This window comes from Hippopotamus amphibius, chromosome 1 (assembly GCF_030028045.1).
Source record: "Hippopotamus amphibius kiboko isolate mHipAmp2 chromosome 1, mHipAmp2.hap2, whole genome shotgun sequence".
NCBI classification, from domain to species: domain Eukaryota; kingdom Metazoa; phylum Chordata; class Mammalia; order Artiodactyla; family Hippopotamidae; genus Hippopotamus; species Hippopotamus amphibius.
Genome location: NC_080186.1, coordinates 6,765,912 through 6,784,906, shown reverse-complemented (window position 1 = coordinate 6,784,906; position 18,995 = coordinate 6,765,912). Strand labels below are relative to the sequence as shown.

General features: G+C 56.7%; 1 protein-coding gene across 6 annotated transcripts in view; it reads right to left on the bottom strand.

Annotated features, from left to right (window-relative positions):
* Positions 1-6,876: 6,876 nt before the first annotated feature.
* The window catches only part of H6PD (hexose-6-phosphate dehydrogenase/glucose 1-dehydrogenase), a 30,064-nt gene continuing 17,945 nt past the window's right edge, over positions 6,877-18,995 (bottom strand). For all 6 annotated transcript variants that reach the window (XM_057695599.1, XM_057695591.1, XM_057695582.1 and 3 more), the window contains 2 exons: positions 14,339-14,608; positions 6,877-13,174 (listed from right to left, as the gene is read on the bottom strand). In XM_057695599.1, the coding sequence (XP_057551582.1) occupies positions 11,811-13,174; positions 14,339-14,608 (1,634 nt within the window). In that variant the 3' untranslated portion in view covers positions 6,877-11,810. The remainder of the gene's footprint in view (positions 13,175-14,338; positions 14,609-18,995) is intronic.

The window sequence follows — 18,995 nt, the reverse complement described above, 5'->3', positions numbered from 1 at the left end:
GCACTGGGAGTAATTCTGGCATTTGCTGTGGGGGAGGCAAGTAAAGGACTTCTGTTGTGTTTATTTTCAAGAGCATAGGGACACCCGTGGACTCTCCCTCCTGCCTCACCTTCTAACTTTGCTCCCGAGCATGGGTGGGCGTCAGAGCGGATGGCCTGCAAAACTGGTTGTAAACACAATCTTTGGCTCGGGTTTCTTGGGGGATGACTTGCTTCTGAAACAGCTTTCTGATTAGAAAAACTTTTGAGTGGATGTTCCCTTCTCCGGAACACGGAATAACAACTGCTAAAATGGTTATTTCTGTTCACTAGACGGCCCTGATGGCTAAAGACCCGGAGGCACTGAGTGAAATGTTTGAAGCTCTCCAGTGCGTGTTCTGCCCGAGCAGTGGGTCCACGTGGGTCTGGGCACAGCTGCTTCTGCTTTTGGGAGTCACCCACCTGAAGATCATGACACCCCAGGGATGGACAGGCACCCCCCCATCCCATCCAGTGATCGATTCAGAGACAGGTGCTACTGGAATTCCCATGAGGAGGGGCTTTAGGGCGGGAATCTGGTTAAAAAGGGGAGCCCAGTACTTGCCGTGGGGCTGCACTGATTGTACAGCACTTGACAAAGATGCAGAAAACCTCAACTGTTCATATCCAAGAATTTGCAGGGAGAGGGCTTCTCTGGGCACCTCCCAGTGCTGCCACCACAGTGACCCTTGCTGGACCCAACAAAGTCCCCTCCAGGGTGTCCCAGGCAGAGCCTTGAGACTGAGGCCCTCTCTCCCTGGGGCATCTGGGGCCATCGAGATGCCGTGAGCTGCTGGCAGCCACGATCCCTCCCAGTAAAGGCCACTACAGGAGGCAGGAAGGAGGCCAGCGCACACAGGAGGGTCGCCAGATGAAACACAGGACACCTAGGTAAATTTGCATTTCAAATAAACAACACATAATGTTTTAGCCTAAGTCTGTCCCAAGTGTTGCCTGGGACATAACTGCTACCAAAATCGTATTTGTTCGTTCCCTGACACTCAACCTTACCTGGGCATCCTGTGGATTTATTTGCTACATCTGGCAGCCCCAATGCAAGGGGAGCCTAACTCAGCTTCCTGGAGACCCTGGCTGACTTCCCCGAGTCCAGCCTGGCCAAAGCTGCTCCCATCCTGTGCCTTTCAAGAAGAGGAGCCGGGCAGTTCCTTCTTTCAGATCTAGTCTGAGTTGGTTTCTGTCACTTGCAACCAAAGGAGTCTGGGTTAAAATAGCAAGTGATGGCCACCCTTTAGGAGCAAAGCACCACGTGGCCTGGGAATCCAGGGGCTTGGAAACCCCACAGTGTAGAACCGGGGACTCGAGAGCTCTTGAAGGAGGGTTTCTGGGCCTGGCGCCCTGGTCTGCAGCCTCTTCTCACGTCTCTTTCAGGGGTCATCCTTCTGACACCGTCTGTGACCTTGCTGTCCCTGTGGGTCCCTCCTCTCGCTCCTGACCTAGAGATTGCAGCCTCCTCCTGTGTCTTCAGTTCTCCCCTCTTTTCCTTCCTAGGCCATTGATTTTTTTATTATTATTTATTTATTTATTTATTTTTATTTATTTTTTTGTTTATTGGCTGCTTTGGGCCTTCGTTGCTGCACACAGGCTTTCTCTGGTTGCAGAGAGCAGGGTCTACTCTTCATTGCGGTGCACGGGCTCCTCATTGCAGTGGTTTCTCTTGTTACAGAGCACGGGCTCTAGGCGCGTGGGCTTCAGTAGTTGTGGCACAGGCTCAATAGTTGTGGCTCATGGGCTCTAGAGCGCAGGCTCAGTAGTTGTGGTGCACGGGCTTAGTTGCTCCGAGGCATGTGGGATCTTCCCGGAGCAGGGCTCCAACCCATGTCCCCTGCATTGGCAGGCAGATTCTTACCCACTGTGCCACCAGGGAAGCCCCTAGGCCATTGATTATTATTGTGGTTATAATTATTGTCCTATCGGGGTTTTTTTCCCGATTACAAAGCTGTTCATGTATACTAGGTCGTTTTAAACCTCACATTTCTGTAACTGTAAAAGAATAAAAAGGTTTTTTGCACTCTGAATACTCTTTGTTGTAACATTGTCTTCAAACAGGCAAATGCTAGAAATAACCTAAGTGTTCAACAACAGAGGACGGGACACATTGACAGGATGCTTTAAGTCAATGGACCTCATGCTTGCGTGGAAATGAAGTATGAAGACTGGGAGTGCACGTGGAGAATGCGCACGATGAGATGAACATGCAGCCAGGCAGACCACAAAACTGTGACGGCAGAGATCGCTGAGACGAGCGTCCCATGAGGGAGGGAGGTTGCCGAACACGAAAACAATTACTAGGTGGGGTGGCAGGCACTGTGGACAACTTTCCTCTATTTCATGTTTTTAATGTCTTCTTGTTATACGTAAATAGAAATCCAAAAGGGAGAGAATTCACCCTTTCCAAACTATCTCCCATCTTGATTGGCAGTGAGAAGGGGGACAGACCCCAGCTTGGGGGGCCCCGTAATGAAATTCACAAAGAGAATCAACGAAGAGGACAAGACAGCGGTGAAAGCAGGAGGTCCCGAACCCCGAACAGGGCTTCACTCTCAGGGTCCGAGGACATTGTCCTGGTCCCCCAGGTTCGGTGGCAGCTGGCAGATCTTGACGACGGTCACCTCTTGATGACCATCAGCAGAACGAGGTCTCTCTCGCCTGTGCTGTGTTGGCCACTGCTGTGCAGGTTGTGGCCTCTTAGCATCACACGGCAGCCACCTGGCGGTGTGGCTGTGTCCAGCAGGAGGTCAGCAGTGACCTCGGAGACCACTTCTAACAGAACATGGGGCTGGAAGTAGCTGGGAGGCCACTAAGAAATCTGCTAGTGAAGAGGGCATGGATGAGAAAGAGGAACTTGAAGAGGGAGGGATGGGTGGACCACCCAAAATAAAGGGCAAACGGAGGGACCAAGAGGACAAGGAGCAGAGGCTCCGTGAGGACATGAGCATTGGTGCACCTGTTGCTTATATGGCTAATTTCTGCAGTGGAGGCACCTGAACTGCGGTGCTTTTTTCTTTTTTAACCTTCACCTGTGTACTTTTGCACTGTGTGAATTCACTTATAACAAGTACTTATTTTACCAAAATATTTGGGATGTTTCTCCTTAAAAAAGACAACAGGCAAAGATCTTACAGTGGTTAGTGCTGAGAGGAGGTAATCTGCATGGATTGATATTCTCATCTTTGTGCTTTTCTGTATTTTCCTTTTATTGTTTAATTGAAAAATAAAAAAGGTTTATGGAACAGGTATGGGGGGGCGGCGGCTGATAGCATGAGTTCGTTTTAGATATTTTATTTCCAAGAACGCTTCTTCAAGCACGAAATGTAATCATGGGTTCCCACAAGCCGGGGGGTTGGGATGGGAAGGAGGAAGGACCTCTTAGAACGGCCGAGCAGAGGGTGAGGCAGGGCCTCGGGCACGCGGATCGGGGGCTTCAAGGTCCTTGCCTCCAGTGCCTGGCCGCCAGCCCCAACCTCCCAGCCCTGCCCTCCACCTGCAGCAAGTAGGATAATCGCCAGGCGTGGGACTCAGACCTTGCCTTGCTTTTGTCCTGCCTCCCACCCCATCCCTCTAGTGCCAACGAGCGCTGGTCCCCAATGCTGCCGCGTTGGCCCTGCTGCCCCAGCCCCCTGTGCATGCAGGACATCCAGTCTCCCCTAGAGATGACCACCCAAAGCCGGGCTCGCCTCTGGCTGCCACCGCCACCTCGCCCTCCACCCATCCCGTCCTGCCTCTCTGCTGGCCACCCCAGCTCTGAGAAGCTCCTGCTCCAAGGTGCCGGCTCCCATTCCCCTCTCCTCACCCGCAGACATGGGGCCTGGGGCCTGCACACCCACCTGGGGGCCCACCCTCGGACCCTCCGGAGCCTCTCTTAGTGACTCACCCCAGGTCCCCAGCTCTGGCTGCTGGGGCCGCCTCTCTGCTTTTCCAGGGAGACAGCCCTGCTCAGCATCTCCTTCAGGAGAAGGAGGCACAGCAAGTGTCCGGGTAGCCTGGACCACGACACCTGGGCCAACCCAGAGCTCTATCAGCTGTAGCAGATGCAGCCTCTCCTGCTTTCATAACTCCCCTTCATTCACTTACACATTTACTGCAGGGCACTAAGTACCAGAAATGCAAAGCGGAGGGAGGTAGATAGAGTTTGCGGGCTTGGTCCCCAGCCAGACCAGTGGGGGGAGGATGGCGTGGAGTGGGGGTGGGGGAGCCAAAACCATTCTGTCTCCTTGTGTTGGGAGCTGCGGCAGGCGGGCTGACAGCCTCCAGGGCTCGGGCGTGGGTGCAGAGCTGCTGGGAGGCTCTGGAGAAGACCACTGAGGCCAGCAGCTCCCAGGCTTGTCTACCACCGTCTCCTTCTGTTATTTTCACATCCCTTCCCCTTTGGCCCTTTGATCTTTGTTTTAAAAAACGCTGGTCTATTGTCAAAATGGTCCAAATCAAGCAATAAGAAAACAGCCAATGCTGTATAGCACTGGGCCAGCCAGAGCTTGTCCACACTGGACTGATGAAATCCTGACCCCAAAGGGAGAGATCTGCCCTCCTGATTGGCCGGAATCACTTTTTTTCAATTGGTGGAGGGTTTCTGCAGGGCTTCCTGAAATTCCTCACCAAGCTCCCAGCTCCAATACCGGCAAGGTTTTCTATCACAAGTTAGAGCCCCATTTTAACTGGCTTCGACACCTATAAACGAACAGTCGGCTGGCAGACTCCTGGCGTGACTGCAGTCTGGGCCTGGGGATGTTCCAGGATGTGGTATCCTTGGCTCTGCTCCGCTCCGTCATGAGGTCACCGGCTCCCCTTGGTGCTGAGACAGCAGAGAAATGGGGTAGCTTCAGCGATGTCCTTGGATTCACTCTGATTTGACAAACTTGGGTCACAGACTCCCTCTGAATCAATCATCACAGCTATGGGCATCGGATACCCTGACCCGCCAGGACCCCTCAGGACACAGGCACAGGGAGGCTCCCCAAAGGAGGAAGGGTCCCAGTGACCTTCCAGTGCTGCCTTCACGGACACCAGCTGTGACCAGTCTCGTCCTGGGAGGGGGTGAGAACAGCACAACCGGAGGCAGTCAGCAGAGAAGCGGGGATGCTGCCAGCTCTGGGCTCCAACCCCGAGGGCGTGCGTGCTCTGTGTTCCCAGGCTGAGGCTCCATTAAGGATGTGACTGCGGCCTCTGGTTTCCAGCCTCATTACTGCCCACGGGCTTTCCCTTCCTCCCTGGGGGGCTCTGGGCGTGTCTGTCACCTGTGCCTCTTGGTCCCATGGGATCCCACCCCCTCTGGATGTGCACGCTGTCACCGCCTCACGAGGCCTCCAGGTCTGCTTGGGTCCTGACTCCTGCATCCCCAGTGGTCCTGCAGTTTTATTTGACGCCCCCAGAACCCTACCTTCCTGGGATCATGACACAGGTTGGAGGCAGAGGATGCAGGAGAAGATAAACAATGCATCAGGCACTGCTGCTTCCAAAGATGCTCCCTCCAAACATCCCCCTCAGACGCCACAGTAAACACCCTCTGGATGAGGCCCTGTCCCATCACCAGGCTGCCAGGTAGGCTGATGGGGGGACAACTTGCCTGAGACTGCTTGGGGACCTACGAGACCCAGTCGTCTTGCCCCCACTGTCTCTCCCAGGAGCCCAGGGACCCTCAAGCAGGTGGAGGCCAGCTGGTTGCTCAGACGTCCCCACACCTGTGATGAGTACAGGGGCCACTGGCTCTCCCTCCCCACCCCACCCCCGCTGAGCACACACACAGGCATCACACTCCATCTCCCAGAGAAAATGAAAGCATGAATTTTGGCAGAACAACTTTATTGTTTAAAAAATAGATGGTACATTTGACGTACAAAAAGTCAGTTTAAAAACTTTGTTCTGAATGTGTCTCACTGGCAGAGGCGTCATTAAAAGTGTCCAGTAGTTCCATAAAAACCAGCGGCGGTTTCTCTCTCTGCAGGAAGGCATGGCATGTCCTTGCCGTTGGCCAGGGGGGGCGGTGAGGGAGGGGGCTTTCACGTCCACTGTCTCCCCGCCACATGAGGGAACAGGCCGTCCCTCTGAGAAAAGAGCTTTCCTGTCTCTCTTCTCCTCTCCCGACAGAAATCCACACTGGCTCTCCCCACTCGGGACAGACCGCACGGACACGACCTAGATTGCAACTCGTCCTGACTTCAGTGCCCTCCCCTCCCCATCTAGGTCTCTTTCTGGCAACAGCCACTAAGCACGGCACCAGCGCGGCTAGAAACGAGGTCCTTCACTCAGGCACGGGCAGCAACGGCTCCTGGACCCAGCAGAGGCTGCATGGTGTCTGCCCTCACCCCGTCCTTCCAAACCAAGGACCGGGAGGAGCCGACTGTACAGGTCACATCTCAGAGAAGTGGATGCAAACTGGGCCCTTGATTACCAGCTACTCCAGGGTACCTTTCCTCCTACGCTCAGGTACCTCATACCATTTATAACTGACCCTTCTAGACTTCTGCGGGGTACAGCTAAGGACCCAAACTGACAAATATATGTAGTTCTGTTTACGTTTCTGCTTTCAAAGCTACGAGCCATTCAAACACACTCCGTGCGGCTTTCAGTGAATGAAAGCGTCTTTACCCCTTCCCACGCTGGAGGGACAGAAAACATGCAGAGACTTCTTTTAAAACATCTGAGGGCAAGGCAAGAGTTTTAAACAAAGACCATCCTGGGAATCGAGAGTAAAAGAGGCATCCTTCATCCATTCCTCCGCCCTTCCCCTTCTACAGGTCACACACAAGCAGACACAGCCCCGGGCACCTGCTTTGCAAAGACGCGCTCCTGAAAGTTGGCTGGAGAGGATGTTTTACCAAGGGGATCATTTTCCCCGCAGAAGTGCCTCCTCAAATCTCCAGCGACTTCTCTCTCGTGCTGACAGCATTATAAGTCTGCACCTTGCTTCGCAATGAGTCGGGGAATCCTCAGAGCGTCTCACTCTGGCCCCACCTCGAGCTGCTGACGGAGGGAGGCCGGGCGTGCACACCTCTGGACGAGGGTCCCGGGATGTCATGGAGGATGCATGTCCTCCAAGAGCACAGGCTGGTGTGGGTTCCCACCAGCTTCCTCCAGTGAAGGCTGCCCTGTGTGGGAGGCAGCACCCTGCTCTAGAGCAGGAAGGGCAGGAAGCAGGCTTTCCATCTCACTTGGAGACTACACAGTACGCAGCAAAGGACCCCAGAGGACATGCTGGTGCCCAAGTCCAACCTCCAAGTGAGCAATGGAAGATGGACCTCGGACGGCATGCTGACGTCTGGGCCAATGCTGGCCGGTCAGTGGGGCGGGGTGGGAAGCAGGCAGGGTTATTAGAGGCAGGGGTCCCCAACCCTCGGGATCGAGTGCCTGACAATCTGAGGTGGAGCTGATGTCATAATAATAAAGCAAATGTAATGCACTTGAATCATCCCAAAACCATTCCCACCCACCCCACCCACCCAGTCACTGGAACAACTCTCTCCCACGAAAACGGTCCCTGGTGCCAACAAGGTTGGGGACTGCTGATGAGAGGAACAAATTCATGACCACAGCCAAGATGCTCGGGGCCTCCTTGAAGGCTGACCTCACTGCGCGGTCCGACCCCATGCTGTCCCGGGCTCTGACCAGCTGCCAAACGCGGATGAGGCTGGAGGAACCACCCTCTTCCTGGTGGAAATCTCGCCTGACCAAAGCAAGCACTTCCAGTGCCCCAGGCACAGATGCAGCCTTGAGGTCTGCGTGTGTAGAGTGGAGCCGTGGGAGGGCGGAGGGGCTGGGGATGCGCTTCCGCTCAGCAGGCGGGTGGGGGGGAGGGGATGGCCCCTGGTGGGGCAGTAGCGGCAGGAGGCAGCAGCCTCTCAAGACCTCGCAAAACCCCACCCCCCGGGCCCCTGGGGTCTATCGTTTGCAGGGCCGGCAGTGCCGATCGCATGGGCCTGCCACCAAGGCCACCTCCCCCTCGTGTCACCACTGGCCTTTCCTGTGACTTGTTAGTGCTCTGACACGGACACGCTGTCCGGCAGCTTCTCTACCAATGGACCGAGGTCCACAGGGCCCGGTCTGCTTAAGATAAAAATACAGCTGGTAAGACGGACGCAGAGGCTGCTTCGGTGTGGTTGTGTGTATTTTTGTCGAGAAAAAAGAAGTCTGTTTCTGAAAACTAACTTGTAGGAAACCGCCCCTTAAGGCTCTGTGGAAGCGTTGCCCTCCCTCTGTCACACCGTCCCTGGCTCTCTGTACAAACGGGGAGGAGGAAGCTCCCAGACCAGGGAGACCAAGCCCGAGTGTTCTGGGGGTTCTGAAACAGGGCCCGCTGGCAGAGAGCTGGGGCCGTGCCGCTCCTGGGAAGACAGTACTGTGTGCAGAGAAACGAGGAGCCGGGCAGGTCAACAGGGCTGCTCAGACTTGCGGTGAGCAGAAAACTTTGCTCCCGGAGCAAAATCAGGATCTAGCTTACAGCAGCCTGGAAAGTCCCAGATTCTTCCCTTCCAGCAAATGGTAACAATGCCTGCTCTGGAGACGGGGATTTGGCCTGGCCTCCCAGAGGAGGGGCCCTGCTGCCTTTCACAGGCCCACGGGGCCTCTGACGTGGGGTCCGCTCAGGGCGCCTGGGCTCTGGGAACCGCGGCTGCACCGAGCTCCCTGCGGAGGAGGTGGCAGCACAGGGCAGCTGGGAGCACACATCTAGAGCCCTGAAGGCCCGGGGTCCACGTCTGGCTTGGAACAACCAGCCTGTTGTCATTAGACAACTCCAGTTTCGCTTTCAAAATCATCAGTAAATGAGGATCCCTTCACTCCTCAAAGGGTTGTTGTAAAGGTTAAAGAAGACCACACAGTGCAAAACGTGTAGTACTGAGCCTGATATGTACTACCCCTCTGGAAAGGACACACTGTCATCGCCCCCACGAGCCCAGGGCTGTGGTCAGCGTGTCTTCATCACCCCCTGCTCCCCTCCCTTGGGACGGAGGAAGCGAGCACCCCATCACAGAGGCTGGAGCAGCAGCCGCTGGGACCAGCCCGAGGCGTGAAGCTGCAGGAATGGAAAGCCTGGGTACCAGGCCCAGTGTGGTCACGAACATTCTGTGTGAGGTGGGTTCCCGTGCTCCCTTCCGAGCCCCGGGGCCTCAGCTTAGATGCCAGGGTCAAGTCGGATGAGAGCAGCACTTTTCAAACCATGTATCAACTTGATTTAGCGAATGACAGTCAGCAGTTTTTAAAAAATAAAAAAGAGAAAAGAGAAGGTATCCTGAAATCTCAGGGTGAGAATTCCTTTATGAAACTTTTGCTTGAGACGCAGGTTCCGTGTGTTCAGTGCACGAACGTGAGCACCGACTGCGGATGAAAAGTGTGTTTTCGCTGTGGATCATGATGTGAAAGGGCTGAAAACCACCAGCAGAGGGCAGGGGAGGGGCGGGGGGGGGTGGGGAGCGGGCGGAAGCAGGAACACGGCAGTGTCTCCCAGTGCACCGGTCTGGTGTGACTATAAGACAGCCCTTGATTCGGGAAAGGAACCCTCGGCACTTCGTGCCCCCGCCCCTGCCCCTACAGCGCTCTCTGCAAGGAAAGGTGCATTTTGAGGCAAGGCGCTCCTCTGAGAACAGGACACGCTCGGCTAAGGCCCGCCGTGACTCACTATTATCCAGAAATGATGACATCGGGTGTCTGCTCACCCCTCATCCTGCAGTGACACTTATCTTGCATGTGTAGGTCCCGTTCTTACTCGCAGAGGAAGAAGTTCCTAAAGAACAGACTGGGGGCGGGGTGGGGGGTGGTGACTGCTCAGAGCCAAGGGCAGGGGAGGCACAGGAACCTGCACGTGGTTCCGACGGCAGGGACGATGGTGCGAGGGCGCCCCCACGTGGCCAGAGGTGGCGCCCCCGCCTGCAACCACGTGTCCACTCCCGCAGGACGGGTCCACCAGCAGCCTTAAAGCTAAAATGCTGACTCTCAGAAAGGGAGGAGACTTCCTGACCCGGGGGCTGTGCTCTGTTCTGCCAAGGTGAGCTCTCTTGGCCTAAAGAGAGATGTCCTGTCTGGACCGGGTCGTTGGAGGCCAGGGGAAGCCCCCTCCCCGCCGCCAGCGCCCACCTCACATGCACACATCTCACATCCAAGCAAGAATTCTTTTAAATTCTTGAAGAAGTGTAAAGGGCCTTGGAGAAAGCGTAAACAATCAAAAGTAGAAAAACAGATTTTGTGATGTGCCTCCTCACCCAGGAAAGCCCTTAGTGTGTGACCTTGACACTTTGTATCTGCCTGATCAGATGTTGATACAAAATGTCACTGTAAGATGGGACAGCAGTTACACAGAAAAAACCCGCCTTCACCTGTACTGACGTATCTTGGGCTATGTGGGAAGTTGAAATAAAAACTAAATGTGTCCTAAGAATTTTGATTTTTTTTTTTTAAAAGAATTTCGGAAACACCTCTTGCCTTGGGGGTTTCAGAAAAACAGGTATTATTGGCCCATGGCTTCTCAGGAGCGGAGCTCGCACCTACTTAAGGAGAAGCTCTGTTGGTTCCCCCAAGTTTTTAGCGATGCGTCAGTGGTGAGGTGAGCGGTGACAGGAGGGACCGGCAGACAGGAGGCCGATGCCGCCACGAGGTAGGTGAGACAGGCGGCGGCAGCCCCTCCTCGGCCAAGTCCCTGAGATGGTCGGTCGTGGGCAGCCACTGCCGACGGGAGTTGCAGCCGCCCCACTAGTCCGGTCAGATTGTAGCACCTGGGTGGTCTGATCACCTGATGTGACATCTCTGCCCCCAAATGAGACGTCACCACCAGAGAAAGATTTAACTGGATCTTTCCAGGTAAAACAAGGCACGACACTGAGAGCAGAAACACTCCCTGGAAAGTCCCCTGAGACACAAAGGACGCTCTTAAACGCGGGGTCCCTGGAATGGCCTGATCATCTATGTCCAGTGAGTTTCACGCAGCGTCGGTTGGAGACAGGAACACAGGTGTGGGCCAGAGGTCCTCCCTGACAGAGCTGGGGAACCAGCGCCTCCCGCCAGCAAAGAAGCCTGGCTATGAGAAAGGGAGCTCCAAACCACAGTCGCAAGGTTTCTGGATCTGTTTGCACATCCCAGCATCTGTCACCGTGCTACTGTCATCATCCGCTATCTGCCCATAAATGTGGCGTCTGAGGGGCAGCAAAGAAACAGAGGGGGTGGGAAGACCTCCACGGTTGGGACTGGGGAGAGAGCTGAGATGCAGAGCGGGGGGTGGGGGGGGTGGCCCCAGAGGGCACAGGACAGCAGGCTGAGTTGGAGGCTCGGGAAGGGGACGGAGGAGAGACGAGGGCTCCCAGCAGATGCTCGCGGGCTCAGGGCACTGGACCATGGGAGCCTGGGCTCCTGCTCTCTACTGTCCACACTCTACTCTTCCGCCAGAGCTGGCCAAGGGTCCCGGCCCACAGGAGACCCTCGATGACCTCAGCCCACCGCACTCCTGCTCAAGCGCAGAGCTTTCAGACCATCCTGTTTGGCGCTGGCGTGTGTTCACGTGTAACCGCTGTGGGTCTTTTCTTAAGGTGGACATTTCTCTCCTGACTTGGATTTGGAGCAGAGATTCCATTTCCTCCTCGTTCCGATGTGTACCCACCACCACTAGACAGAGACTGTCACAGGGGTTGGGGGAGGGCCTCGTCCTCCCTCTGCAGGGGGCCTGACCGTGAGGCATCGGGTTCCAGAGAGCAGGGCACCTGGTGGTGGTGGGGGAGGCGGGGGGCGGCAGGACGGATGGGGTGGAGAGCGGGCGGGTGAAGCGAAGCACAGGGTGAGTGAAGGGCAAAGGCACCGTCACCCCAGAAACGCGTCATAGTCCATGTACCACACCAGCTGGCCGGAATCCGGCAGGACGCCCGAGATGGGCCACTTCTGGGGCTCGCGGCCCACACGGCTCACCAGCACGGCGATCTCGCGCTTCATCCGGCCCATGACCAGGACTGCCACCTTCCGGGCGCGGTTGATGAGGGCCAGGCTGAGGCTCATGCGCCGGCGCGGGCTGGATGGGCTGGTGGTCAGCACCACCAGCTGCTTGCCATCCAGGCCGGCGGGCGACTGCGGGAAGAGCGAGGCCGTGTGCCCGTCGGCGCCCATGCCCAGCAGCACCAGGTCGAAGCTGCTGTTGGTCACCAGGGCGGAGATCTCCTCGGCATAGGCTTGGGCGCCCTGGTCCTCCTCGGCACAGAGCCGCCGGTGCCGGTGCACGGGCATGGGGTGGACGTTGTAGTGCGGGACCCGCACGTGCTGCAGCAGGTGAGCCTGCAGGCCCTGGAAGTTGGACTCGGGGTCCCAGAGCGGGACGCAGCGCTCGTCCACCAGCCACAGGTGCGTGTGGGCCCAGGGGAAGCCGTAGTGCCCTGTGGCCAGCTGCTGGAACAGGGCCACGGGGCTCGAGCCGCCTGACAGCGCCAGGTGGAACTCACCAAAGCGCTGCACGGCCCCCACGGCCGCAGCCTCGATGTCGCTGGCCAGCCTGGCGATCAGCTCCTCGGGCCAGGCCGAGATCAGTGGGCTCTCTCGGTACTTGCCCCTGAGAACCTGGAAGTCGCTGGGTGTCGGAGTGGAGTCCAGCCCCGGCATCAACTGCTCCGGCGGCGGCTGGGAGAAGGCCAAGTGGCTGCCGCTGAACTCAAAGTCCAACAGGTGTCCATTCTCTGCTCCTCCCGGGTAGAGGCGTGGGACCTCGTGGGCCAGGCTGTCCAGCAAGGGGGTCCAGAAGCCCCAGGAGGCCAGCAAGTTCTCCGTGGTGATGAAGGCATCCTTCTGGCCGTGGAAGATATGGGAGATGAGGGTGGCGTAGGCGTCCTGCTCCCTCACGGGGCTGTAGGCGTAGTAATCGGACAGCGGGCGGCCAAAGAGGCGGAGCTCGGGCCGGCCCTCCACTTCCTTCCAGCTGGCGGAGGGCAGGGCAGGCCTGAACAGGTTCCTGCTAACCAGCACGGCAGGGCTGCCCAGCTCACCGTGGCCGATGTGGAAGACGATCTGCCGAGGGAGGCAGTGGCTCTGGGCTGGGACCCAGTTCTTCTCACTCTGGGTGCAGTACGCCTGGTTCTTGAACAAGATCCGGACATAGCTCACTCTCTCATCCAAGGCCTTGCCGGACATCAGGATGAAAGGGACGCCCTCCCAGCGAAGGTTGTCTACGTGAATGAGGATGCCTGGGGCGACAGGGGGACAGTGGGGGTGATGCTGCGGCACCAGAACTGGGACCACTCGCTGTCCCTCCCTTCCGGCCTGCCTGCCAGCTTACTCTCTGAGCCCTCCTCTAGGCACCCTCGTCGGTGCTCGAGAAGCAGCCTCTGGGGCCACCTGGGACTCCCACCTCCCTGAGGCACCTCTCAGAGCCACTGTCCCCGAGCAAAGGGGGAGTGGGCTGAGATGCTCCGATAGGGAGACTCTGAGCAAAGTCTCACAGCAGGGGCAAGGTGCCAGTGATGGTGACTTTGAGGGCAGGTGTCCTAGGAAAAGGTGCGTCCTTCCTGTTTGCAGAGCACTCAGGACGCGCTGAGGCCGTCAGATACTGGGAGCAAGGTCCTCAGCCACTGGCCAGCAGGGAACTGCCATGCAGGTGAGGAGGCCTGCAGCAGGGACCACGGTGGTGAGAGCCGGATGCCGAGTGCCCTCAGACTCGAGTCGCAAGCCCGGTTTCCCCACGTACTACCTCTGCGTGACCTCTGGCAAGTTTTGGTAACTTGACGGAGCCTCACGGTTCCTCACCGCTAAGTGGGGATGATAATCACACCTGCCAGACGCGTCTGCACGCGTGAGGATGAAGTGAGATCACATACGTGATGTGCCGGACACGTGGTCAGTGCCCGACCAGCAGCTGCTGCCCTGGCTGTGGCCTCAGCGTGAGGGAGCCAGCCTCCCTCTGGAAGCTCTGAGCCTGTGCATGTGTCCAGAGGATGGCCCCAGTGGGCACCTGCCTGACCAACGTGGTACCTGCCCACTGGGGATGCCCCCGGCTGCAGTGGGCAGGCCTGTTGCCTAACCAGGGGCTGATGGAAGTGCCGCAAGGGCAGAGACAGGTCTGAGCCCAGCTCGGCACACCCTGGAAGGATCCGTGGACGTGGCCTGAATGGAGACTGTCACTGAGGTGTCCTCCGTCCTGGGGAACCAGCAGGTGACCCGCAGCTTTGAGCAGGCGGGCGGCCAGAGAGGCAGGGGCATTTCTCACACTCCACTGAGCACCCTTGTGAAAACCCCACTTCAAGTCCCTTCCAACCCAACCCGAAGGGCGTCCGAGTTGGGAGAGCTGCTTCCGTCTGGGGGGCTGGGGGCGGGGGTCGGCCCAGCAGCCCGTGCCCGGCCCCTGAACCCACCTGCGAAGGTCGGCGTCAGGCTGTGGAAGCTGTCTGGCTTCTGCAGCTCTCTACGCGCCTGTCCGCTGTAAGCCTGGTACTGGCCCACGACAGCGCTGCCCCTCTGCAGGCCCCGCAGGGCCCGGAAGGCCTGGAGCTTGTGCTCCAGCACCGCCTCCAAGCTGCTGATGTTGACAGGCAGCTCCATGACCACCGGCATGAGGACCTCGGTCAGGTGGTTCTGCAGGACGTCGCGGATGACGCCGTACTCCTCATAGAAGCTGATGCGACCTGAGCGGGAGGAGGGGGGAGGGTGTAAGGACTGGGAGATGTGGCCCACCTCCCGGAGCACCAGGACCCCCGCCTGTGCTTCACGTCCCCGCAGCCACGCTCCCCAGTCCGGAGAGCGAGCTACAGAGCAGAACAGGGGAAGGAAGGAGGACGGGCGTGTCTGAGCCATCTCCCTTCAACGAGAAGCACTCTGTCAGAAGACGTCAGACCCCTGGGCCTCTCCAGGCATCTGCGCGGGCAAGGCTGTGGTCCGCGGAAGGCTGTGCATCGTGGTGAGGGCCTGGGCGGCTTGTTAGTGCGCGACCCGGGGCGAGTTACCCGAGTCTCTGCTCTGCATCCTGCCGTCAAATGGGGCTCGCTGCCACCCCCTACCGAATGCACACCGGTTACAGCGGGAGGGAGGGAAGAAGGGAGGCAGAAAAGCCAATAAAGACATTACAGACAGAGCTCGTGACAGCCGGTAACGGACGGGCCCCTCTGAGACCTGAAGAGGCAGCCCTACGAGAAGCAGGGGAGAACATTCTGGATGAAGGGAGATTCGAGAGGAACAGTTTTGAGGCAGGAGCGAGCGTGGCTGCCAGGCGTCCTGAAGCAGGTGAGCAGGAGGGAGCAGACAGGAGGGCAGCACCAGGGGAGGAGGCTGGACTGCTTCTAAGCTCAGGGGACGCCACTGGAGGGTCTGAAGCAGGAAACATCAAGATCTTCGGAATGTTCACGGACCCCCGGCTGCTGTGGAGAGAGTGGCTGTGGAAGGAGGAGGCCGAGGCGGAGGCTGTGTGGTTGCCCGGGGGAGACTGCGGGGCTTGGACTAAAGTGGCAGCGAAGCAGCTGGAGGGAGTGGATGTTCTTTCTGGTGTCAGAACTGACTGGACCGATGGAGGTAAGCACAAGCCAAAAGGAGGAACCAAAGACGACTCCTAGGACTCGGCCAGAGCAAAAGACAGGCAGCGGTGGCGTCTACTGAGATGGGAAGACTGGGAGAGGGATGGTTTGATGGAGGGGAAACCGGGAGCCCCATTTTAGGTGTGTTTAAGCTTAAGACATACAGGTGGAAACGTCAAGTCAGCTGGTGGACAGTTACTGAGAAGGTAAACGAGGGTGACACACAGAATGCTGACCACAGAGCCCCGCAGTGACAACACTGATGCTTGCTGCGCCTGGCACGGTGTGGAGATGCTAGGTGCCCCTCCCCATCACATCCGAGAGATCCCGCATGGTGGGTACCATGACTGTCCCCGTCACACCCGAGAGATCCTGCACCGCGGGTACCAGGACTATCCCCATCACACCCAAGAGATCCTGCACGGTGGGTACCATGACTGTCCCAGCTCTACACGAGAGGTAAGAGTCAGAGGCCCAGGACTAGGACTGACAGCAGAGTCAGGAGCTGGTTAGCCACACACATTACACTCCCAGAGCTCGGTATGCACTCTGATCATCAGTGACCCAAATACATACAACCCAATGGTCTTAAGGTTTAGGGTTCAGATGCACAACACCTCACACGACAAGGTTCACACGTGGCTCACTTGCCAAGACTCGGGCCAATTCACAGCCTTACCTACAGAAAAAGGTGACCTCAGGACAGGAAGAGCAGTCATTTACACAAGCGCGTGAGCATCACCTACAACATGGGATCAGCTCTCTCACCCAGCAACTCCCACTCTCCCTTCAGGTCTCACTCATAGGAGATTTTTACCGACCTCTTGGCCTCCCCTCCTGGGAGTCCTGACCTGGCCAGGTGCCTGTATGTCTGTCTTCCCTGGTACCCTCGAAGCTCCATCAAAGTAGGACTGCATCTGTCTGCTCCCTGCTGCCTCCCGAGCACCGGAGCTGCAGTCACACTGCAGAACACTGTACGGCCGAGAGAGTGGACACACATGCGTCGTCAGGGTCCACCTTAAAGGCACAATGTTAAGGGAGAGAAACCTCATTGCTTTGATAAAAATTAACTCTGAAGGGACTTCCCTGGAGGTGCAGTGGTTAAGAACCCGCCTGCCAACGCAGGGGACATGGGTTCGAGCTCTGGTCTGGGAAGACGCTACATGCCGCGGAGAGACTAAGTCCCTGAGCCACAACTACTGAGCCGCGTGTGCTGCAACTACTGAAGCTCATGCTCCTAGAGCCCGTGCTCCACAACAAGAAAGCCACCGCAGTGAGAAGCCCACACACCACAACAAAGAGGAGCCCCCACTCACCACAACGAGAGAAAGCCCATGCACGACAATGAAGACCCAATGCAGCCAGTAAATAATTAATTTAAAAACAATTAACTCTGAAAATATGATATAGGGAATTCACTGGCGGTTCAGTGGTTAGGACTTTGTGCTCTCACTGCCAGGACCTAGGTTCTATCCCTGGCAGGGGAATTAAGATTCCACAAGATGTGCAGCATGGCCAAAAATATATATATATATATATGATACAAAATGACCAGAATAAACAGAATTTCAACAAATGAAAAATATAAGGGGAAACGAGAAAGTCCACAGGTGGGTTCTATGGATTAGGAACAGCTGAAAAATAAGTCAGTTATTAGAAGACACATCTGGAGAGATTACGGTGAGTGCAGGTTAAAGTGACAGCAAGACAACACACACACACTCACACACACACACAGTGTGACGACTCTTCAAAATGAAACAGCATGTTGTTTAGGCAACTGGACCCACATAGAAATGATAAAGAGGAGAAGGGGAAAGTCCACCTAAAACTTGGAAGTAAAGGAGAGGAACTGGGACAGAACTTGGGGGAGGGACACAAGGATGGCAGGCACCCTGGCATTTGTCACATCACAGTTCTCATATCTTACCTAGATTGTGTAAGCATTCTTTTTTATCTGGTCAATATTTAATTCAGACAAACAAAAAGAAGTGGCTCCTGGTTCAGACCTGCCCAGCCCACCTGCCCTGACCGGGCTTCGCCACATCTCTCGAGCCAGCTGGACGGTGAGCAGGGACCACCTGCCCTGAGTTCAGCCCCAAGGCCAGGCCTGGCGGTGGCACCAGCGCGGCGGGGGAGGAAGTGAGGCCCACAGCCAGCTCGTGGGAAGGTGCGCTCGTCCTCGGGGTGGGGCGTGAGGCTGCAGCTCTGGCCAGGCGGGCGGAACCCTGGACGAACATGACAGCAAGCCCAGCTGTTCCAGCCACACCGCGCAGAGTGCCCGCCACCGAGAACCACGGCTGAGCTCCCAGCCCCACAGGGGTCCGGTCTCCCGAGTTCTCACAGTAGCACTGAGAAGACGTCAAGAAAAAAACAATAACAGTAATACTAATAACAATGGATACACATCAGCCCATTTACCCCCCACAGGAACAACACATAAAGGGGTCCTTCTATGATCCCCATTTTAAAATATAAGGAAACTGAGGTTCAGAGAAGTCAGGTAACTGGCCCAAGGTCACACAGCTGACAACGGGGTAAAAATGAGATTTGAACCCAGGCAGCTGGCCCGAAGCCTGCAACTCTTAGCACCATCACAGTTCCCCGGTAGCTTCCCGGCTCTCCCCTCTCAACAGTCGCGCGGCAGACCACGACACCTGGCGTGGAGTCGAGCGGCACGAGCTCCAGCGGCTTCAGACGTGGAGCGTGATGGTCGGAGCAGCGAGCGGAGCCCGGCTTTGGAGGGATGGGTCAGGGACCCAGCGCGTGGCGGGCCGGGAGAGGGGTGAGGAGGACCAGGCATGGCTGCGTCCCTCAGCTGCAGTCGGGTGGGGGGTGCCTCACAGGCATGTGGGCCCCCGGCGACCAGATCTTGCAATTTTTAAAAAGAACATAAAAATTTGGATCCTTCAGTATTAATCTCATGTGCACAAATAATTCAGATTTTTTAAAACGTTGTGCGTCTCAAAGAAACAAATGGGTGGGCTGACTCTGCCCCCGGACCCCATCCTGGTTCGGGTGGGAAGCCCGAGCCAAAGGCAGAGGCCTCGACACACAGGTCAGACGGTGAGGGTGAGCCCGGTCTGGCAGAAGCGGCCAGGCTGTGGTTCGGAACAGCAGGAATCGCGAACAGATGGAAAGGGCTTTGAAAACTAGACGGAGGGGTCTGAGGAGCTATTAAAAGTTTCTGACCTCACCAGTTAAAAAGAGCGACCATGTGACCCAGCGATTCCTCTCCTAGGTGCACACCCAAGAGAAATGAAAACATATGTCCACATAAAAACCGTACATGAATGTTCAAAGCAGCATTTTCCACAACAGCCAAAACGCTGAAACAACCCAAACTGTCCACCAACTGATAAACGGGTAAATAAAGTGGGGTACATCCATCCACACAACTGAATGTTATTTAGCAATAAAAAGAGATGAGGCGCTGACATAGAGAACCTCGACCACATCACGCTCAGTGAGAGAGAAGCCAGACACAGAAGCACAGAAAGTCACG